We start from the raw sequence: 25008 nt of genomic DNA on the forward strand, positions 1-25008 counted from the left end.
AACACAATATACGCATTCATGTTTTAAAACGCTATGCCTGCGATGGCTCAGAAACAGATTAGGGTGTTAAGTCGAAACTTGCAGGGTATGTTGAGCTAAACTAGAAGACACTATGCGATTCCAGGTTGTCAAAAGTACATATTTACGTTATCTCAGGCACGGCTAAAATAATTAACTTGAAACTTTTAGAGAATGTTGCGGGGATTGTTAAAATCCAAGGACACTCTGTGCATCCGGGCTGTCAAACGGGCGTATATGCGATATATCACAAACGTCTAAAGCCATTAAGCTGAAAATTCCAGGAATTGTTGTGAGGGGGGTGTCTAGAATCAAATCAAAAACATTACGTGAATCCAGTTGTCAATAGAGCGCATCTACAGCATCTTTGGGACGATTAGGATGTTGAGTGGAAATTTGCGCGGGGAATGTCGTGGGGGATACTGCACTAAATCAAAGACTTTAAGTACATTCAGGTTAGCAAACTGACATATTTGCAATATGTCATGAACGGTTTAGGGTGTTAAGTTGAATCTAACGACGAAAATTGGGAAGAGGGACATGGGTTAAAACTAAAACAAACGACATTATGAGTAGGCCTATACATATTGTCAAGAAAGCGTATATGCAATATCTCTGAAGCAGCTAAGGGAATGAAACTTTCAAGGTATATTGTTGGGATAAATCAAAAATCTATATATATAAAAATAAGTTGTCTGTGTGTGGATCTGTGGATGGATCAGGTGACGTCATGTTTGTTCGCATATGACGTCTGAATTATTTCACACTAATACAAAAGAAGAAAAAAACTAAAAAAGGTAAAAACTACAAAAAAAACTAAAAAGAAAAAAAAACTAAAAAAGCTAAAAAACTAAAAAAAACTAAAAAAAGGTAAAAATCTAATAACTAAAAAAAAACTGAAAAAAATAAAAAAAGGCAAAAACTACAAAAAAAAATAAAAACTAATAAAAATACTAAAAAAGCTAAAAAACTAAAAAAAACTAAAAAAAACTAAAAAAAGGTAAAAAACTAAAAGAAAATAAAAACTAAAAAAGAAAAAAACTAAAAAAAAAGGAAAAAACTGAAAAATAAAAGAGAAAAAGAAAACTAAAAAATATGAATAAATATATATAAAAATAAGTTGTTTGTGGGTTATGTCTGTCTGTCTGTCTGTCGAGTGACGTCGTGTTTGTCCGCATATGACGTCTGAATTATTTCACACTAATACAAAAGAAGAAAAAAAACTAAAAAAGGTAAAAACTACAAAAAAAAACTAAAAAGAAAAAAAACTAAAAAAGCTAAAAAACTAAAAAAAACTAAAAAAAGGTAAAAAACTAAAACCTAAAAAAAAACTGAAAAAACTAAAAAAAGGCAAAAACTAAAAAAAAACTAAAAACTAATAAAAAAACTAAAAAAGCTAAAAAACTAAAAAAAACTAAAAAAACTAAAAAAAAGGTAAAAAACAAAAAAAAACTAAAAACTAAAAAAGAAAAAACTAAAAAAAAGGAAAAAACTGAAAAATAAGAGAAAAAGAAAACTAAAAAAATATTAATAAATATAAAAAATATAAATATAAATATAATATAAATTAGCAATCAACAAAGCACCGAGACACAAATGACGACCGGGACACAGGGAGTATAAATGACGACCAGGACATAAGTAAAAAAAAAACTAAAAAAACTAAAAAAATGGTAAAAACTAGAAAAAAACTAAAAACTAATAAAAAAACTAAAAAATCTAAAATCTAAATAAACTAAAAAAGAAAAAAAAGAAAAAAGGAAAAAAATAAAGGAGAAAAACAAAACTAAAAAACGAATGTATATACAAACCGGGACACCGGGATACAAATGACGACCGGGACACAGGGAATATAAATGACGACCGGGACACAGGGACACAACTACAATGGGGACGCCGGGGGGCACAGGGGGATATAAATGACGACCGGGACACCGGGACACAAGGAATATAAATGACGCCCGGGACACTCAAAGAGAAATCACAGACTGGAACACCGGGACACAAATGACGACCGGGACACAGGGAATATAAATGACGACCGGGACACAGGGACATAACTACAAAGGGGACGCCGGGGTGCACAGGGGGATATATAAATGACGATGGCGACTCAGGGAATGGTCGATTAGCAATCACCATCAACAAAGCTCAAGGGCAATCATTAGAATCATGAGGTATAGATCTGAATACGGATTGTTTTCCCATGGACCATTATATGTTGCATGTTCAAGAGTCGGTAAACCTGACAATCTATTTATATGCACAGACAATGGGACAGCAAAGAATGTTGTATATTCGCAAGTTTTACGTAGTTAAAAACATATATATATATATATATATATATATATATATATATATATATATATATATATATATATATATATATATATATATATATATATATATATATATATATGTATATATATATATGTATATATATATATATATATATATATATATATATATATATATATATATATATATATATATATATATATATATTCACAGGTGGGACATAGGGACACAACTACAATGGCGCGTAACTAATATGGCGCGTAACGACTTACGCGCGCGGGGGGGCTTGGGGGGGGGGGCGCGAAGCGCCCCCACCAACTAGGTGTTGGGGTGGCGCGAAGCGCCACCCCAACAGCTAGTAAATAATAAAAATAATAATAAAAAAATAATAAAAATAAATAATAAGATAAATAAACTAATAGTAGTACAAATGCTTCTTACAGCATACGGATACAAGAAGAAAGTATTTTCCAGGTTATGAGGTATGAAAGAAACGGGCATTAATCAAACGACTGATAAAATAAAATCGGTCAGTTAAATGATCAGCAAGTCGATAAAACCTATTTTTCCCTTCCCGACCATTTTGGTTAGTGAAACTCCTAGATACATTCCCCTCCTGTATATGCTGATATGGGGGGGGGGGGTCAGACTGCTTGTGCGTCATGAAAGGCGGACTCTATTATTATCCATTTCATCATTTAGAAAGGTTCACTTAACAGTCTCATGCTTATTGACTTGAATCACATATCCTCCAATTTTATCCATATCCATTACTTAAAATTATAAAGATTGTACAAGCTATAACTATACTAAATTAGTATGGTACAACAGATGTTTCCCAGAGATATTACGGGATATAGAAAATTTATGGCTTCTGAACGACATTAAACGTCGTCTAGAGCAGATTCAAATCCACATACAATCTAACCACACTATTTCAAACGGTGTCATGAGCCAGCATTGTAAATTGATTAAACAGAAAAATTTAGCTTTAGAAAGAAGTATTGAAATGAAGTTGGGGAGAAATAGCTTAAAATAATCATATCCAAACCACAGTCAACCCTGTCGATTAAAAGCCAAAAGCTATAAATGAATCGTGTGTTTAGTAGATTTTAGCATCACACTAATGCAAAAGAAGCGGTTAAATTTCGACATCAGAGTTTAAGAACCCAATGTCTCTGAGTGTGGATCTACTTTGTTCCCAAGTATTGTCCACTAATACTACAAGGGCATCTACAGGCGGTTGGGGGCATCAGTGCCCCCAACCACCTATCATTTTTTTCACCTTCGCCAAAACAACTTTTATAAACATCAAGACCAGCCCCTTTATAAATATTTTTGAAAAAAAAAACTTTGGATAAATAGATTGATTATGTTTCCCATCTTATGTTTTTGGTTCGCCATAAATATGGAGGTTAGCGTATTTAGAGAGGCTCTGCTTCTTTTTTTAAATTACGCTGATAAATATCTGTCTTTATATCTGTAAACCTCTTTTGTTTATATGCCTTTTAGTTTGGCTGAGGTAACGGTTTACTTAAGTTTTCAAGATAGTCAATAGCATTAATTTGAATTTAAAAAAAGGGAATAGTTGAGGGAAAAGTCAAAGTCATGGCCAATTGTAGAAAAAAGCCAAGACAGATTGTTCAATTAAGTGGGCAGCCCAGTCAAGGTTAATTTTACCCCTTTGATTGCCGTTGTTACTGTCTCCCATTTATGCTACACCTCTCCGTGCATGCGTGTCCCTTCACAAATGCCGAACTAGAGTCGTACCTGTTGGAGGTTCTCGCTGGGGAACACACGCAGGTTGACTACTACGGGTTGACTTACTTGAAAATATTCCTCTCATGCATGTCACTCCACAATGCTGAACTAGAGTCAACCCTCTCATGCTAATCTATGGTTTTTATTCAATAACGTAAAAACACACGTAAAATAAGTAAAGGTAGAATATGAGTGTATAGTTAAGATGTAATAAATAAACATACAACTGAGACGAAGGCGAAAGACGGACTGATTTTAAAGGCATCAACTTGGCCCCAAACCCTATTGAGTACTAGTTGAATATTTGGAATACACCCCAGCCAATTAGACTCAGATTCATAAAAGTAGGCCTTGCTGATGTTTTTGCAAGCCTTTCCTCGGTTTTTATATATAAACCATTCAAAAATGGGTGATAACCACTTGAAAATCGGTGATCAAACTTGTGCTTAGCGCAAAAATCCTTCACCACTTTAGAACGGTAACTCAAGTGTTTATCCATGAAAAATATATCAAATAACCCAAAACAAGAATTTTTTTTTTTTTCATTTCACTTGAAAATCGACTTCGCGGAAACAATTTTAACACTTTCAAGAACAACCAATTTTGTGAAATGCTCTACAGCTACTATTAAATGCTCAAACCCTTCATCCGTTTTCGGTAATGGCCCAGCTGTGTCCATACCCCACATGTGACAGACATGAGACCCCCCCCAACTCTTTAAGCTAAAGTTTTACTAGCACATGTTTAAATAATAACTCTGTTGGCTGATGCAGGCCCGTATAATGTTTTAATGGTACTGGCCTCAACAGAAGATTAAATAAAAAAAAAAAAGTTTGATTAACTGAAAGTAAGGAGCGACATTAAAACTTAAGACGAACACAAATTACTCCATAAATAAAAGGGGCTTTTCCTCCTCAACACCCAGCTCTTTACGCTAAAGTCTGACCTTTTCTCTTAACTCTACTTCTTAAAAAAGTAAAAAACTTTAGCGTAAAGAGCGGGGCGTTGAGGAGGAAAAGCCCCTTTCATATACGGAGTAATTTCTGTTAGTTTTAAGTTTTAATGTCGCTCCTTATTTTCAGTTAAAAAAAAAAAACTTTTTTTCATTTTTTATTCAGTTTCTGAACGTTTTTGAATTAATGCAAGTTTTGATTTTGGCTCTCCGAACATAAGTAATTAAAACGAAATTTGCATATTAATTTTTTTGGCTAAATGGCTTTCTCATAGTTTTAATTCGAAGATTTTGAGGAGAAAAGGAGCGGGGGAGGAGGCCTATTTGCCCTCCAATTTTTTGATTACTTAAAAAGGGAACCAGAAGTTTTAATTTTTTTACGAAAGTTTACATTAGTAAAAAATATACGTAGCTTACGAATTAACTTACCCAACGAACTTCTACATTCGTATGTTTTTATCAAGTATATGAGGGGGTTCATCCCCTCGTCAATGCCTCGCTCTTTGCACTAAAGCTTAAATTTTCTCCCAATTCCTTAAGAATGACCCCTGAATCACAAAGGCCGTAGAATAAATAGTTGAAATTACTAAAAATGCTTTAGCGTAAAGGGTGAGGTATTACGAGTAGGCGAACCCTTCATATGCGTAATCTGTTCGTTTTAAGTTTTAATGCTGCTCCTTACTTTCAGTTGAAAAACTTTTCACATTTATTTTTTCATTGTTTTTTTAAATAATGCTAGAAAATCTTGCGCCCCCTTCATTGAAATTCTCTTCCTCCATGACAAATTCCTCCACGGAAAGATCCTCCCACATAGCCCCCCCAACTTCTCCCCTCAAACCAAAAATATCCCCCTGAAAACGTATGTACACTTCCCAATAACCATTACTATATATAACCACTGGTCAAAGTTTGTAACTTGCAGCCCCTCCCACGGGAACTGTGGGGGAGTAAGTCGTCCCCGAAGACATAGTTATTAGGTTTTTCGATTATAGTGAATAAAATGGCTATCTCAGAATTTTGATCCGGTGACTTTGGGGAAAAAATGAATGTGGGAGGGGGCCTAGGTGCCCTCCAGTTTTTTGGTCTCTTAAAAAGGGCACTAGAACTTTTAATTTCGGTTAGAATGAGCCCTCTTGCGACATTCTAGGACCACTGAGTTGATACGATCACCCCTGGGAAAACAAAAACAAAAAACACGCATCCGTGATCAGTCTTCTGGCAGAAAATGCGAAATTTCACATTTTTGTAGATAGCAGCTTGAAACTTCTACATTCGGGTTCTCTGATACGCTGAATCTGATGGTGTGATTTTCGTTAAGATTGTATGACTTTTAGGGGGTGTTTCCCCCTATATTGAAATAAGGCAAATTTTCTCAGGCTCGTAACTTTTGATGGGTAATACTAAACTTGATGAAACTTATATATTTAAAATTAGCATTAAAATGCAATTCTTTTGATGTAACTATTGGTACCAAAATTCCATTTCTTAGAGTTTCGGTTTCTATTGAGCCGGGTCGCTCCTTACTTCAGTTCGCTACCGCGAACTGTTTGACAAAAATTAGATTTACGTTACCTATGGCAATTTGAACAGCTGCAGCAACTTTTTGTCGGCTTCACCAACAAAAATGTTGCAGGAGCAAGACTTTCGTGCGACGAGTCCCTGGAAGGGCCTTAAACATATATCGAATTTGCAGCAAGTTGAATCTTAAATGTATATGTAATATACCGTTGAATGTATCGTAAAAAAAATATTGACTATGCAGCCAGCAGAACCATAAATTTATTTATGTTCATTACCCTTAATTGTATCGAAATCAAATAGACTTAAGTAAGACTAGTATTTAACCCATTGCCTTGGTTTTGTTTAGTCGCTGTCAATTACTTTCCGGAAAAATGATGAACTCCATATAAATCAGGAAAATAAATGGCTAGCACCAGCATATTGTAGAAATTCCGAATCACAGATGAATTGTAACTTGTAATATGATCCTATTAAGCATAGTTAGTACTATAAAGCGGATTTGAAACTGGCGCTTGTCTGCTTGCCTGCTAGAACGGAGCTTTCCAGTCTAAACAAAGCATTGGTCAATGGAAAGAAAGCTTGGATGCATAACTTCAGATAGGCATTTCCGACATGGACTCTAAAATTACACTTCAGCTCGCACATTGTAGGTTCTGGGTCAGACACTAGCAAAAACCATCCTTTTTGGCCATTGTCTAGAATTGTATGCTGCTTTCCAAAATGTAACATCATATTCATCAATCCGGCCTGAGGTCCATAAGTTCCGTAAACACTGCAGAGGCCAGGCCCTTATCATTTTGTAGCAACAAGCTGAAACCGGCGGACTAACAAAAAAAAAGTATGCCCTGCAACACAATAGGCAAAAACTCACTGCAGCACCAAGCCACTTGAGGCCAACACAGCTACGCAAGTTCTTCCTCCGCCCCAGTCTATTCAAAGCCTCCCACTTTACACACTGCACGGAAGCTCCAATTTCCCTTAAAATTGCAGCATGAGGCAGAATAATTTGGTTACGTTTTGTTATATAATAAATATCTTATTTTAATTTTTTTCCACAAAGGACGATTAAACTTGACAGCCTTTGAATTGACACGAGTGTAAAATGGCGATTTATTTTATACTCTTTTTAACACAATATTATTTCTTTTGAGCAGCCATAAATGGGACGAATCGAAAAGAGGATAGCCAACCACATTTCAAGATTCAACAATCAATATGGCAAACTGAATAGCATAACACGTTGCATCTAGCTCAAACCTGGGAAAAATATACATTATGTGCTTTAAAATATAAAAACAGGTCGTGATAACGAACTGTAGTAAGGAGCGCCCCGGCTCAATAGTAACGAAACTCTAAAAAATGGAATTTAGATGCTAAAAGATACAACAAAAGAATCAGATTTTCATGCTGATTCTAAATATATAAGTTTCATCAAATTTAGTCTTTGTCATCAAAAGTTACGAGCCTGAGAAAATTTGCCTTATTTTGGAAAATAGGGGGAAACACCCCCTAAATGTCATAGAATCTTAACGAAAATCACACCATCGCATTCGGCGTATCAGAGAACAATATAGCAAAAGTTTCAAGCTCCTGTATACAAAAATGTAGAATTTCGTATTATTTGCCAGAAGACAAATCACGGGTGCGTGTTTATTTGTTTGTTTTTTTTTTTGTTTTTTTTCCAGGGGTCATCGTATCGACCAAGTGGTCCTAGAATGTCGCAAGAGGGCTCATTCTAACGGAAATGAAAAGTTCTAGTGCCCTTTTTAAGCGACCAAAAAAATTGGAGGGCACCTAGGCCCCCTCCCACGCTTATTTTTTCCAAAGTCAACGGATCAAAATTTTGAGATAGCCATTTTGTTCCACATAGTCGAAAACCTTACTAACTGTATCTTTAGGAATGACTTACTCCCCCATAATCCCTGGGGGAGGGGCTGCAAGTTACAAACTTTGACCAGTGTTTACATACATTAATGGTTATTGGGAAGTGTACAGACGTTTTCAGGGGGCTTTTTTTGGTTTAGGGGGTGGGGTTGAGGGCAAGGTGCTATGTGGGAGGATCTTTCCTTCGAGGAATATGTCATGGGGGAAGAAAAATTCAATGAAAAGGGCGCAGGATTTTCTAACATTACTATAAAAAAAAAACAAAGAAAAAATAAACATGAAAACGTTTTTTCAATTGAAATTAAGGAGTAGCATTGAAACGTAAAACGAACAGAGATTATTACACATATGAGGAATTCTAAAAATACTTTAGCATAAAGAGCAAGGTATTTAGGAGGAGAAAAATACCTCGCTCTTTATGCTAAAGTATTTTTAGTAATTTCAACTATTTATTCTACGGCCTTTCTATCATTCTTAAAGAATTGAGACAAAAATTACGATTTAGTGTAAAGACCGAGGTATTGACGAGGGTACAAAGCCCTTCGTATACATAATAAAAATAAAAGAATATAAAAGTGTGTTACGTAAGCTGGCACGTACGCAGGGTGGGGGCCCTCGGAACCGCCCCCCCCCCGAAACCTTGTGAAATATTTAATTTCCCCATGGTTTCTTGGGATTTCTGGCAAAAGTAGGACATTTATTAAGAATGTAGATACATGTGTGAAGCCTTTTTTGGGGGATTTTACAGCATGCCATTATCCGGTCAAGTCACTGCCCAATTATTAACCCATTTTCTGTCTAACTTTTTACCCTCTTTGAAGTAATTAGCAATTGTGCTGTTATCTTTTTTTGTAAAGAGAGTTTGCTTTCCACAGCAAAATAGAATTATCCTATATATTAGGGCGTTTATCCCCCCCTTTCAGGATAAAGTACAGCTTTTAATGGATCAATTTTGGAAACTATCATTTTTCATTAAAATCTACGTTTTTGTAATAAAAGAACTGCCCCCCCCCACAGAATCCATATTGCACTGTGAACCCTAATATTTCCCTTTCAGTGGGATATAATAGATTAATCACTGGTTCTAAATCGCTATGAACATAACCTGAGCCTAAAACATACTGTTGAGGCTTCAGGCTTCTCCCCCCCCCCCCCCATCCGCTACAATACTACAGGATCTGTATTTTCCGATATACCTACTTTTTGCATTACTAAATAAAACTACTAAATACTAAAACTACATTACTAAATAGTGCTACTTTATATCTGCTGTTTCGAAGGTTTTGCCCCCCCCCCGAAAAAAATTCCTGCGTACGTGCCTGTACGTAAGTTAATTCTTAAGTTACGTATATTTTTTACTAATAAAAACATTCGTTAAAAATTAAAAGTTCTAGTTGGATTTTTAAGTAACCAAGAAATTGGAGGGCAACTAGGCCTCCTTTCCCACCCCTTATTTCTCAAAATCGTCTGATCAAAACTAAGAGAAAGCCATTTAGCCAAAAAAAGAATTAATATACAAATTTCATTTTAATAATTTATGTGCGGAGAGCCAAAATTAAACATGCATTAATTCAAAAACGTTCAGAAATTAAATAAAAAAACTAGTTTTTTTTAACTGAAAGTAAGGAGCGACATTAAAACTGAAAACGAACAGAAATTACTCCGTATATGAAATGAATTGTCCCCTCCGCAATCCCTCGCTCTTTACGCTAAAGTTCGACTCTTTGCCACAATTCTACTTTTTGAAACAATTAAAAACTTTAGCGTAAAGAGCGAGGGATTGCGGAGGGGACAATCCATTTCATATACGGAGTAATTTCTGTTCGTTTTAAGTTTTAATGTCGCTCCTTACTTTCAGTTAAAAAAACTAGTTTTTTTATTTAATTTCAGGGACAAAGACGATGAAATTAATTGTTTGATTCGGTTAAGTAGAAACTTAAATAATGATTAATATTACAAAAAAAAATTAGAAACATCGGGAATTCAAATGAAGAAGACATTCTTTTCAGTTTTTGGTAGTAGGCTAATGAGCACCAAATTAAAAAAAAAAGGGTAACGTGCGTCTGGCTTATTTATTTCGGCAATTCAATGTGGAAACGCTTATGGAAATTTGGTGCTGCCCTAAAACTTCCTTAATTTTGAAAGAGCAAAATATATCTTATAAAATTGTGATTTTCGGATATGAATAGACCAAGGATGACCCTCATGTATAAATAATGACTCTATTGGCTAATGGGGGCTTGTATAGCGCTTTAATAGCACTGACCTCCGGAGAAGATGTAAATACACAAATAGCCTGGCTCGATTTCAAGATGGCAACTTGTTTCATACTCTTTTTTTAACACGACAGATTTCTTTTGGGCAACCGCATCTAAATAGGTGGACACATGTAAATTTATATTTATGCACCAAACGAAAGTACAGGCTAGAATGAATTGCTGGGTTTGTTTCCATGAAGAAAATATCAATAGAAATATTAAAAATAAAAGGATTGCTAAAAGAAGTCACTGCCTTTGAAAATATCGTCAAACTGGTTTACAGCAGAACAACTTATGTATAAAACCAAACAAAAAAACTACACGACTGTTTTGCCATTTAAAAGAGAAGTAGCAATACTCAAGGGGTCAATACAACACGACACTTCTTATGCATGTTTGCATTAAGCAAACACGCATTACATTTACGGCAAGTTCCGGTGTACTCAAGTTCTTTTCTGGAATTTCCCTAAATTTGCTTTTTTTCATTAGTTGTTAACTTTAACATAGATAATAGCTACCATTCCTGAATCAGTGTCAAATGACGACTCATTTACATTTGAAATTCGTTTTGAGTAAAGCTTTGAATAGATTGGGGTGAAGGAGGAGTGTGTACACCTTTGTTAGCCTTAGGCGACTTAATACTGCAGAGAGTTGTTAGTACTAATAGCAGTAACAGGAGTAACAGCAATACAACTTCTTGAAAGCAGCCTCTGGATGTTGAGCATTTTTTCAGCTATGAACATAACCTGAGCCTAAAACGTACTTTTGAGGCTTCAGTCTTCTTCCCCCCATCCGCTACAATACTACAGATTAAAGCTAATCTGTATTTTCCGATATACGTGGTTTTTGCATTACTATATAAAAAAAGTGTAACTTTATATCTGCTGTTTTGAAGGTTTTGCCCCCCCCCAAAAAAATTCCAGCGTACGTGCCTGACTAGATCCTAATTTTGGTGAAATAAATATCGCCACAACTATTTTAAAATCAAATCTAAATCGCTCAAACTTTACATAGCTTGTCGAGAAGGAAACATGTCTCGTTTCATTGACTGTTACCATCAACTATCTTTTTTTTCGATATATAACCAAATTAAGTTGTGTATAAAAATATATAAACGTAATAAAATGCATATATTTTATTTGAACATTTTTTGAATGAATAAGAAGATGGTGAAGATGGGAAACCTCTGCAAACACTTATTCAGTAATGTTTTTTTGCAATAAAACATAAAATGCCTTTAGAAGGTGAATTTCAAGAATTTGTCCATAATTTTTCGTTCTGCTGAAGATTAGATTAATGATTTGAATAAAAACAAAACTGAACAAAAACAATTAAAAACGATATTCCAAATTTTTGTATTAGCTATTTGAAAGCCAACGTTTAAGGGAGTTTTTAGACACATACATGAAAATAGTCACATGCCCAATAATCTTTTATGTATGAAATCCATATGATCAAATGATATCCAATTACCTGTAATTTCTGTTTGACTTCTGAGGAGGCAACAGCACTCTGCTCGTGCTTCTCCTTCTTTTTAATTTGCTCCAGCCTTTCTTTGTCTTTTCGCTCCTTGTCTACCCTTACTTCATCTTCTAAACGCTTTTGCTGTTCCAAATATTCCTAAATAACCGATATATGTATTACATTGGACAAAATTAATTGGCTGAAAATAATACAAAGTAATGGAAATACAACATTCAATTATAAGTTTCCATCAAACAATAGATAATGTAATCAGACAAGTCCATAATAATTCTTTAAGGTTCAAGACCTTGTGCGAAGTCATCCGTTGCCTGTCATTGAAGCTAATTTCCTTTAAGTACCAAGGACACTAAAAATAAAATCTTATCCTTTAAAGCGGTAGATGGAAACTTACTCAATCATATACGTCCTAAAAGAATGGGGAAATCAGGGACCTCAATTTTTAATGCAAAAGATGTTCGATGCTACTGTGCAGTTTTAACATTTAGTGAACGTCAAGTTTAAAAATAAAGAATGTGTATGAAAAATCAGCTAAAACAAGCAAAAGATACCATAATGTAGATTAAGAAATTATAACTTTCCCGATTAGTGTAGCGTAAGACAGATTTTTCCATTAATTGTTAGTAAAATGTATAAAAAATAACAACAACAAAAACACATTAACTGAATTATTAAAACTATGCAAGAATATTACCCTAGCATCTTGTTCACAAAAAGAAATTAAAAAGAAACTTATATATCATTAAACAGTCAAAAATCTAAGCTATGGACTAAGGTATTTATTATTTAATTTCCTCAAGATTAAACACTTCAAAACATTAGTTAATTGACCTGCCTACAGCAGAATATTCTTAGTAAGATCAATTAGGCTATCATATTTTGTTGTATTTATTACTTTAGTTGACAAATGACATATGTTCCTTTTTTTCTTCTGGTCCAGAAAACATCACTTTTCTTATTCAATTTGGACATATTCTCATTGGTCTACATGTGTTCCATAACAAACCGCTGTACCACCCGATCGATTATGAAAAGACATGACTCTGTGATGCCCTTAAATTCGGCGGTGCTTAAAGTGTTCGGTTCGGCTTGACTCTGTAAACTGGACAATTTTACGCTTGATTCTACACCATTCAGTATGGCAGTAAGGGAGAGCATTTGCAATACTAAAAAGATCTTATTAGTTGTATAAAAACCAAAGTGAAAATACAAGAGTACCCCAGTTTTCAGGAATGAATAGACCTCAGATGGAGCCAGGGGGCAAAATGTTTTCATTTTGATGTCCGTTAGAGCCGACAATTTTTCAAAAAACACTGGAATCGTACTAATGAGTTAATTTATAGGACACGCTTAAGCTAGAAATTTTAGGTGCAATCTGGTGGGGACTTAGGGACCTTTTTACAGTGACGTCGATTTGAAAAGGATACCTTATCTGTATCTTCACTAAAAAATATGAAAATTAAACAGCCCCCTCTAGATTTTGAAAGCACCCTATTTGTCCCTCCATTAACAAAATAAAAAAAAGTGCCCCCTTTAGCACCACTACTCTTTTATTTTTCCACAGATTGAAGGTTATTTGACAATATTCAATCGTAGTATACAGTTTATTAGATACGACCAGAGAATAAAGAATAGCACTAAACTATTGTTAACTCTAACGCCTCAGATGTCACCCTCTATTTCACCTACATGGTGGGACGGACCCCAGAAAATCGCTCTCTCCACACGACAGTTCTAACAATGTATTGCCTAACAGAATGTACAATCCAACTGCAGGCAACTTTAGTTTACTGAGTCCTTTACTGAGTAACTTTAGTTACTGAGTCCTAAACTGAAGCAATGAAGTCTTTAAAAAACATTTTAAACAGTAACTGTAGTTAGTATTAGAAATTTCTTTCATAACAAGTTTCCTGCTTTATGTACACTTAAATTCAATATCTTCCTCTCTCCTCTGTTAAACACTATATTGCTTCAATCTTCGCCTCTGCTTTTTATGAACTTCTTATAAAGAGGTTAGATTTGAATGGAAGCTGTGAATCAGGAAGGATTAAACTGAACCGTAGGGAGCAGTTACTAGGAGGTTGAGTGTATTACGTAATTGAGATATATGGGCTTGAGTTGCATTGGAGATGAGCTAAATTGGGTTGAATTGAACGATGATTAAGTTGTATGAGGGTCGAGATGAATGGGTGCTGAGTTGGATAAAGGGGTCAGATAAATTGGGTTAGTTTGATGGGTCAAGAGGAATGGGGTTGAGGAATTGAGGTTGACTTAAGTGGGGTTGAACTGAATAGGGGTTGGGTTGCATGAGGGTTGAGTAAGAAGGGATTGACTTCAACAGGGGTTGAGTTCCAAGGGGCTAAATTAAACAGGGTTCAAGTTCACGGGGTCGAGTTTAATGGGATTAAATGAAACCAGGACTGAGTCTCATGTGAGTTGAGATGTACGAAGGTTGAGGCGAACGGGGATGGGTTAAATGAGATTAAGTTAAATGGGGTAGAAGTTTAATGGTGCCATCCAGGACAGCCAAAAAAAAACTATATGTAAAAAAATTTATAGAAAAATAATTGCGAACACGGTAAGCAAGGATTTAGTGTTTCAAAGGAATTTCGTGTATAAGCTTTTTATACGTTTAGGTACTTTTTGTGGCAAACATTTATCTCTGTTTAAATATTACATTTTGCCGTCAAAAAAAAATCCATAGAACAGCCGTCCTTTGGAGCATGGAGTCATGAACAATGATTTAGGGCTGGGAACAGTACATCGTAAATAAATTCAAAAATTTTTTGGCATTTTGAGCAATCGAACAAATTTGGTTTTAAAGATCTTGATATTCTTGCGTTTTGTCCCATTTTAATTTTAAAGTAACTCATCAAAAGATAATAGCAGAAGAACAGTTCCATAATTCTTGACCAATGGGGGGAAACCCCAGCAAAAAGGGGCGTGATATTTATGAAGATAACGTCACCAAGTTTCTGATGTATGAAAACCTTATAGTGAAGATTTAGACTCATATTTACTGAATAGGAGAGTTCATATTATTTCCTAGATAAATGGTCAAGGATACAAGTTTTATTTTATTTTATCTTATTTTACTAGATATGATCGTATCGAACCAGTAGTCGTAGAGCATTGGAGGAGGACCAATTTCGGTCAAAACTTAAATTTGCCCCTTTGAACACAGATATATAGATATATACCACTTGCAAATGTTGCGAAGCTATTCCTGCAAGTTTTATGCAAGTTTTATTTTGTTTCATCTTATTTTACTAGATATGATCGTATCGAACCAGTAGTTGTAGAGTATTGGAGGAGGAGAAATTTCAGTAGAAACTTAAATTTGCCCTTTTGAACTCTGATATACACCATTTGCAAATGTTGCAAAGCTATTCCTTAGTATTTCTGGTCTTCTCAAAAGTTACTTCATCAACTACCCTGGTTCAAAAACGAAAGTTTGAGTTGTATGTTGGGAATATTGTTGTTAGAACTGTTTAGAGTTTCTTATTGGCATATCACTGGTGGACGACCAAAAATTTCTATCTGTAATTTCTACGAAAACACTTCAGTCAATGCCTGCATAGCTAATTTTGAGAATTGCTACTAGTTGAAGGATCATGAAAAAACTCTTACCAAAAATGTCTAGAAACCTGGTCTTTGTAAGGTGATAATGGATACTAATCGTCCCGCCAACCCAAGTCTTTAGCTTTTAACTCAATCCCACCTCACCCTAGATTTCTGGGAGCACCCCCAATAAGATATGTTATTTCTAGATGATAAGAAGCTAGATCATCCATGATTAAACAATAGAATAGTTTACCCGCATGTGAAGCTGGAGCTGCTTTTCGTGTTGTTCTGCGAGCTGTTGCTGCTGGCTCTGGAATTGTTGCAGCAGTATCTGCTGTTGTATATGCTGCTGATGTTTTAGCTAGAAATATAACGCCTTAAATTAACCACGATGGAAAACATTTGGTCTTTGATATGGAGGGCCTAATCTCCGATTGGTATTCCAAACAAGATAGTTCACACTGTTTAAGGTAGGTAAGAAATCATAAATATAATTCACAAGACAAATTAAACAAACAGAATGGCCTGAAAATCAAAAAGTTTCTATCTTTTTTTTATAGTACATTTTTTATAGTTTCTATCTTTTTTTTATAGTACATTTTTTATGTACAATAATGGGTTGCACTCTGCAACCCCGCACACTGATTGTCGTTTTCAATGTAGAAGCCTCAAGGCTGCATTTTGTAAATTCAGGTGCGTGTTCTTTTTTCTATCTTTTCAGAAAGTCATTCCGCTATACAATAGCAGTTTCTGTGCATTAAATTTGAACTTAAATATGTTGAGTGGATTTTGAAAATTCAAGAGTTTGGAGCATAAGAATCTCCACTCCTCATTCTTGGTAAGTGCCTTGGTAGAAGGGTAGTCAAAGAAAAGGTTTCATAAACAAAAAGAATAGGCTTCAAGAAGACCCAAAACAGATTTTTCTTTTGGTTTTTGCTTAATTTGTTTTGAAGATGCTAGGCTTGTTGCCCTCGGGTAATTCTCCTTCAGCTTAAAACTCTCACTGGTATTTGTTTTTACATTTTGTTGTATTGTAATTCTTTCTCCGTTCTTCTAGGAGTTAGAGTTATAATAGCAGGATAAGAAAAAGTTTAACATTGAGGCAGTGGGATATCAACCCCATGGGGGTTGACATCACCCCGGAGGTAAACTTGTAAGACATTTTGAAGTTTTTGAACAAAAGAGAAATCTAAAAATTTTATTCGATATCATACGTGTTAGAGGAGGGCCGGATAGCAGAAAAAAAAAATAGAGACAGGGGACTGATTTCTCTTCAGAAGCTTTTGATCTTTAAAAGAACAAAAGAACTTCCCATTTTCAACCGAAAGACGCCTCCCCCCAAGCTTCTAAAATGACCTCTTCCCTTTAAAGTGGGTAAGAAAAAAGTTTTTCACACTTTTCTAGCCCTTTTTGGATTGCATTTTGAGGACAAGCGATATCTTTTTATGGTACTTGATATTTACCAAGTGACATTATAGCGATCGCAATTTCTGTCTGACTGTCGGTCTGTCTGTCTGTCGGTCCCGGTTTTGCTAGTTCGGGCGCTTCCATATGAGCTAGGACGATGAAAGTTGGCAGGTGTATCAGGGACAAGATCAGATTAAATTTGAAATAGTTCATTCCCCGATTAGACCATCTGGGGCGTGGGTGAGTGGAAGGGCGATTAATTCGGAAAAATAAGAAAAAATGAGGTATTTTTAGCTTACGAACGAGTAAAGGAATCTTAATGAAATTCAATATTTAGAAGGACGTCGTGTCTCAGAAGTCTTATTTCAAATCCCGACCGGATCTGGTGACATTGGCGGGAGTTGGAGGGAGAAACCGGAAATCTTGGAATATGCTTAGAGTGGAGAGATCGGGATGAAACTTGGTGGGAAGAATAAGAACAAGTCCTAGATACGTGATTGACATAACCGGACCAGATCCACTCTCTTTTGGCAGTTGGGGGCGGGGATTTCCACTACTTTGGCGAATTCGGTGCTTCTGGACGTGCTAAGACAACAAAAATTGGTAGGCGTATCGGGGACCTGCACGAAATGACTTGATAACAGTCGTTTCACAGATTCAACCATCTAGGGGAAGGGGGATGGAGGAAGGGAAATCGTGAAAAATGAGGTATGTCTATCTCACGAATGGGTGATCGGATCTTAATGAAACATGATATATAGAAAGATTTCATGTTTCAGATGCTCCATTTTCAATTCGGATCAGATCCGGCGACATTGGGGGGTGACGTGGGGAAACTGAAATCTTGGAAACCGGCGTATCGAGTCTAATTTGAAGTTCCAACCTCGTCACAAGTGCCATATGAGCTCTTGGCTCTTCCGACCTCGTCAAAAGGGCCATAGGAGCTCTTGTTCCCTTTTGTATTGGGGTTCTCTTAACCCAAAATATCATGTGTTTAAGGCCAATAGGAAAAGTTCTGGGATTTTTTTTTAGCCTCCTTTGTCAGTGTCAGTGGTGGGGTCATTTTAAAAGGAACCAGTCCTTTGAATAATTATGTGTACATTAGTCCCTTGACCTAAGGACTTGCGCCCGTGAGTTTCAAACTGATCAGAAAAAGAACTTTTAGTGGTTGTTCCCGGAACAAAATGAGAACCTCGAAATATGGATCAGATGTCCTAAGGGATCACACAAGAAACAGATGTTAAAACAGGTTCTAGGACAGGGCATGGCTCCTCTCCCATCACTTTGGAATTTTGAAAAAGTCACTAGAACTCTCAATTTCCGACTGAATGAGTACCCTCTGAAGTTTCTACAACCATGAGTTGGAATGAGAAGGGGACAGCTTCTTATACGAAATAACTCTGCTCGTTCTAGAGTTTAGTGTAACTCTACTTTCACAATAAAGGTGAAGAACAGAAATATTCCCAAAAATAAAGAGCGATTAGACATCAATTTCTACATCCCCCTCCCTTTCCCCGAACTAATTCCATCATCTGAAAGCTCAATGAAAGTTAGGATGTTTTGGCATTAAAATGTACTCTTTAAGGCAGCTACCCACCCCCTGCCAATAAAATGATCTACCAAACTTCCTTCATAATAGCTATTATGCACTTTCACATGATTGCACATAATTTTAGGAACTATGAAGAAAATTGGGTTAGCTAAAAGAACCTGCAAAATAAAAGCCTGGATCATTTTTTTTTTTTTTTGTAATACGAAGGGATGTATCACCCTGCAGGAAGGCCATACTCAGGGGGATTAGGGCGTTTCAACCATCTTCCCCACAAAAAAACTGTTATGTCTGACTCGTAGAAACGTAACAAAAATGCATATAAACAAATTTTTGATGAGTTTTGTTTATTTTTTGTCTTAGCCTCCCCCTCTCCGAACAAAATCCTGGATACGGCCCTGCCCTGCAGCACTTTTATTCAGGCTTGGTCTAAATGAAGGAAGATAAGAGATTAATTCCTAACACACCCCCCCCTACCTCTTCCTATATTTATCCGAAGGGTCAAGGATAATCAGGAAATTTGGGCATAGAAATGCAGTCTTTTAAGCATCTGGCATCCCCTCCCCGTCTTTAAATGGCACACTACCCCCCTTCATAATAGCTGATGTACAATCATACACTTTTCTTCGTTCTTTTTATATTGTGAAATTTCCATTTTATATTTGGAGAGAATTTTACAGAGGGGAATTACCGGAAACAAAAATTTTCCGCAGGGGAATGGGGGAGGAGTTTCTACGAGGGGGATTTCCAGGAGGGAATTTTCCAAGGAGATTCTCAACTGGGGTATAAGCCAGACCCCATTTAGACACAGTTATACCAATGTGATGTGCAATAATAGGTTAAAAGGAAACGGGTTTTTAGCATTTTTAGAGCCTGAAAAGTTTTAAACCTACAAAAATTTAGAAGACTTTCCAGGAGGAGGTATTTTGAGCATAAAAAACGCATTCTCTGGTCCAAAATATCCATACTGTTACATAACCTGGCAAATTTATCATAAGATTATAGTTAGAGAGGGGGTTCTTTAGGCATTACTCGAAACTAGTCCCCCCAAACCCCATTAAGCAGATATAACCACTTATGTATTCTGCTGGAATAAATGAATGAGGATTATGGAGAATTTTAAGTTTGACCCTTGCTACATCCCCCCCATTATTCCATCAATTTGAAAAATATCTTTTAATGTCGATTGCGCCTAAAAAAGGTAAAGAAATCCTTCCACTTATTTTCTAAAGTCCTCAAACAAGCATCGAAATAACTATAAGTACGTCTCATTACCACAGTCACATTTGGGGAACCACCCCTGTTTATTTTTTCTTTTGCGGCCCGTTCGTTTCATTGTGTTGATAGGCTTACCGACGGACAACTTTTCAACCAATTTTATTGTGAGAAGCAAATTTTGTAAGCATAAAACACAACAATCGAATATAATTAGACTCTTCTCTGCACTAGAGCTATGAGATACATTCCGACATTTATATTCATAGCGCGTACTACAAATCTGTGATTAAAATCAACTAATTGCTTATTTTTCCATGAATATGGTAATAAAAGAAACCAAAAAATTATTTGAAATAACAGACGACATTAGAAAAAAAATATATGATAACTAACTTCAAGATGTCCTGATTTATTTGCTGAACATGCAGAAAATTAAAGAAGAAACGCTGATTGACTCTTATTGTGGTACGTTTCACCGGTATTCCTTAAAAATGAGAACTAGGCTAACACTTTAATTTGAAAAAGAAAAAACTGTCCAAATTTTTTTAGGTCAATATGAATAAGTCTATGCTAGATACGCACACAATACACTATCTGTATAATAAATTATACTATGCAATACATATTCTTAACTACATTATAAGCATATATTTTTGATTCAGGAGTTGTCTTTTCAAGCTGTTGGTGCATTTTCCAGAAATCACTAGCGTAGAGGAGTATAGCGTAGAGCATATCGCTGCTGAAGAGCCGTAACTTCAGTCGGATTGAATATTTTCTGCTTCTCCAAATCGGCTTTAATCTATCAAGAATTCGGGTTGACTGACCAATTATGTGTTAAATCTCGGTCATTATTTCACTATCAGAGTCGATCCACATACCCAAGTAGTTGAACTTCTTCAATCTTTCTAGATTCTAGTTCTTGCAATGAGCTTGTAAGCAGTGAGCAACTGCTCGTCAAGCAGTGAGCTTGTAATGGGCATGCTCTTTAATTTGCCAACATCCATGGTTAGCTTAGCCTGACAGTTTCTGAATTTTCAACAATTCTGTCAAGTTCCTGCCGTAACCTTTGTTTAGAATCTTCTAGCAAGACTACGTCACCCATGAAATTTTAAATAGTATAGTTAATTACAGCTTACTGCTAGGCCATATCCTAAGTTTTGTCTTAATACGTAGTCCATTATAACTACAACAAGAAATGATGAAAGCACACATTCCTGACGAACACCAAACTTGGCCTTGATAAATCTGTTTGGGCCATTCTCGGTCTTATGACAGCACTCTTAATACAAAAATAAATAGTAGAGTAGAGTGGCTATGGAACGCAAAGGTAATGTGTTTGACTTTTTTTTTTACTGAGATCTTATATAAGTAGTTTAATGTTAGAAAAGAGAGTAGTGAAAGGAAATGTAGGAAGGCCATCTGAGAAATATACAAAGGTATCAAATTTATTTTCTAGGGAATGGAAAGGAATAGGAAAAGAGGAAAGGAGTTACACCCAGGATGGTGCAATTACCACAAAATAAAAGAAAGAAAAGAAAAATATTTTAAAAAGAAGGAGTATTAAAAAGAAATTTTGAAGAAAAAGTCTCTTCGGATAGGGATGTAGTCATTGTCACAAGTTTCTCGCATGTGCATATCTAGTCCATCTCGTAACTGATGCAAAAGCATCAAAACGTCTCCCGTTTCGATGATTTTCACTAGTATCTCTTTGCTCCATTCAAGAGGAATTTCCCAATTTTCCATATCTTGTTGAAAAGAGCAAGCCACGCAGAGAAGAATGTTCTTGCTGAATATTTCAGCATTTTTGCTTTAATTCCATCCATTCCAGGAGCTCGTCCGTTTTTTTTTTTTTTTTTTTTTTTACTTTTCCGCTGAATACATGATCTCAGCAGAGTTTGGCAGGTCTGCGTTAATTATAAAATGAAAAAAGATAAGAAAAAAATTCTTTTACGGAAGTAAAAAACGAAATTGAAACTTGGAAAACTGCTTAACAGATTAATAACGTACATAAAATAGTGCTTGACAGATTACGCAAGATATATCAACAAAACCGGCTTAAAGAAACTGACTTGCGATTCATGACATGTTTCCATATCTGTAGAATTGTAGAAACTTGCGCTTTATTAAAAACACAAAACTAACCCCCCCCCCCCAAAAAAAAAAAAAAAAAAAAAAAAACAAGATACACTCTTCGGAACAGAAGGTTCCATAAGCAGCCTGGAGAAAATTCAAGATTAATTTATAAGGCTCAGTGAGCATATCAATGACTTTCAGAATATGACTATAATTTTCTAAGAAGCATCAATCAGGCTCAATTTTAGTAGGTGCTAGTTTCTAAAATTCTAATGACTTGGGAAAATATCACAAGTCAGTTTCTTAAGACACGTTTTGAATATATACATCTTACAAAATCTGTGAAGCAATTCTTTTTGTCCATTTCAAGTTTCACCTTCGTTCTTTACTTCGGTAAAAAAGAACCCGTATTATTATGGCACTTGGTATTAACCAAGTGACATATAGCAATCGCAAATTCTGTCGGTCTGTCGGTCCCGGTTTTGCTACTTTAGGCACTTCCATGTAAGCTAGGACGATAAAATTCGGCAGGCGTATCAGGGATAGGACCAGATTAAATTAGAAATAGCCGTTTTCCCGATTTGACCATCTGGCGAGGAGTGGGGGCCCGTTAATTCGGAAAAAATAGAAAAAAATGAAGTATTTTTAACTTACCAAGGGTTGATCAGATCTTAATGAAATTTGATGTTTGGAAGGATATCGTGTCTCAGAGCTTTTATTTTAAAACCCGACCAGATCTGGTGACATTGGGGGGGGAGGGGAAAACCTAAAATCTTGGAAAACACTTACAGTGGAGGGATCGGGATGAGACTTGGTGGGAAAAATAAGCACAAGTCCTAGATACATGATTGACATAACCGGAACGGATCCGAACTCTTTGGGGTAGTTAGGGGGAGGCGGGGTGGGGGAGGTTAATGCTGAAAAATTAGAAAAAATGAGGTATTTTTAACTTACGAACGGGTGATCGGATCTCAATGAAATTTGATATTTAGAAGGATATCGTGTCTCAAAGCTCTTTTTTTAAGTCCCGACCGGATCTGGTGACATTGGAGGGAGTTTGGGGGGAACCTAAAATCATGGAAAACGCTTAGATTGGAGGGATCGGGACGAAACTTAGTGGAAAAAATAAGCAGAAGTCTTAGATACGTGATTTACATAATTGGAACGGATCCACTCTATTGGGGGGGGGGGGGTAATTCTGAAAAATTAGAAAAAAATGACTTATTTTTAACTTACAAAGGAGTGATTGGATCTTCATGAACCTTCATATTTAGAAGGACCTCGTAACTCAGATCTCTTATTTTAAGTCTCAACCGGATCCAGCGTCATTGGGGGGGGGGGCAGTTGGGCGGGGAGACCGGAAATCTTAGAAAATACTTAAAGCGGAGAGATCAGGATGAAACTAGATGGGAAGAATAAAAATCTGTCTAAGATACGAGACTGACATAACCGGACCGGATCTGCTCTCTTTGGTGGAGTTGGGGGGGGGGGGTAATTTGAAAAATGAGGTATTTGTAACTTACGAATGAAATTTGATATTTAGAAGGATCTTGTGCTTTAAAGCTTTAATTTTAAATTCCGACCAGATCCTCTGACATTGGGGGGAGTTGGAGGGGAAACCGGAATTCTTAGAAAACGTGAAAATTGGGGTATTTTTATCTTACGAATAGGTGATCGAACCTTAATGAAATTTGATATTTAGAAGGAATTCATGTCTCAGAGCTCTTATTGCAAATCCCGACAAGATCTTTTGACATTGGGGGGAGTCGGAGGGGGAAATCTTGGAAAACACTTGGAGTGGAGGAATCGGGATGAAGCTTGGTGAATATAATAAACAAATGTCCTTGATACGTGATTGACGTAACCGTACTGGATTCACTCTTTTTGGGGGAGTTGGGGGGAGGGGTTCAGTGATTTGGCGAGTTTGGTGCTTCTGGACGTGCTAGGACGATGAAAATTGGTAGGCCTGTCAGGGAGCTGCATAAATTGACTTGATAAAGTCGTTTTCCCAGATTCGACCATCTGGGGGGCTAAAGGGAGAGGAAAAATTAGAAAAAATGAGGTATTAATAACTTACGAGTGGGTGATCGGATCTTAATGAATTTTTATATTTAGAAGGACATCTTGACTCAGAGCTCTTATTTTAAATCCTGACCGGCATTAAGCCTCTGATTTTCCTTTCAAATCAATCTGTTGATTCTTAGAATTTTGTTAGAGCTCATACCATATGAGCTCTTGGCTCTTAGTTGTTCTTTCCTCGTCACAAGTGCCATATGAGCTCTTAGCTCTTGTTCTTCATTGATTATTGCTCGTTTTTACTTTTTTAAACATGGAAAATGAACCTTGTTAAAACATCTTTTTTTTTAAAATTGAGGCAATAAAATTGAAGAAGTCATTATGGCTTTTTTGTCAAATTAAAAAAAGTTTTTTTAACTGAAAGTAAAGAGCGACATTAAAACTTAAAATGAACAGAAGTTACTCCATGTATGAAAGGGGCTGTTCCCTCCTCAACGTCCCGCTCTTTACGCTAAAGTTTGACTCTTTTTCTCAATTCTACTTTATAGAACAACAAATAACTTTAGCGTAAACAGCGGGACGTTGAGGAGGGAACAGCCCCTTTTATACACGGAATAATTTCTGTTCATTTTAAGTTTTAATTAATTTTAACAGAAAAAAAGCCATATTGACTTCTTCAAAAAACTTGTTTTTTTAAATTTAATTTCTGGACGTTTTTGAATTAATGCATGTTTGATTTAGGCTCTCCGAAAATGAATAATTAAAACGAAATTTACACATTTTTTTTTTTTTTGCTAAATGGCTTTCTCTTAGTTTATATCAGACGATTTTGAGAAAAAGGGTGGGGGAGGAGGCCTAGTTGCCCTCCAATTTTTCGGTTACTTAAAAAGGCAACTAGAATTTTTAATTTTCAACGAAAGTTTTTATTAGTAAAAAAATATACGTAACTTACAAATTAACTTACGTAACGAACGTCTATATCCGTGTATTTTTATTATGTGTATGAG

At 35.9% G+C, this 25008-nt stretch overlaps 1 protein-coding gene across 9 annotated transcripts in view; it reads right to left on the reverse strand.

The window, feature by feature from the left end:
• Positions 1-25008, reverse strand: part of LOC136030723 (histone deacetylase 4-like) — a 283933-nt gene that overhangs the window by 150484 nt on the left and 108441 nt on the right. For all 9 annotated transcript variants that reach the window (XM_065709827.1, XM_065709815.1, XM_065709804.1 and 6 more), the window contains 2 exons: positions 15992-16099; positions 12166-12312 (listed from right to left, as the gene is read on the reverse strand). In XM_065709827.1, the coding sequence (XP_065565899.1) occupies positions 12166-12312; positions 15992-16099 (255 nt within the window). The remainder of the gene's footprint in view (positions 1-12165; positions 12313-15991; positions 16100-25008) is intronic.

The sequence above is a fragment of the Artemia franciscana genome, chromosome 1, assembly GCF_032884065.1.
Source record: "Artemia franciscana chromosome 1, ASM3288406v1, whole genome shotgun sequence".
Lineage (NCBI taxonomy): Eukaryota > Metazoa > Arthropoda > Branchiopoda > Anostraca > Artemiidae > Artemia > Artemia franciscana.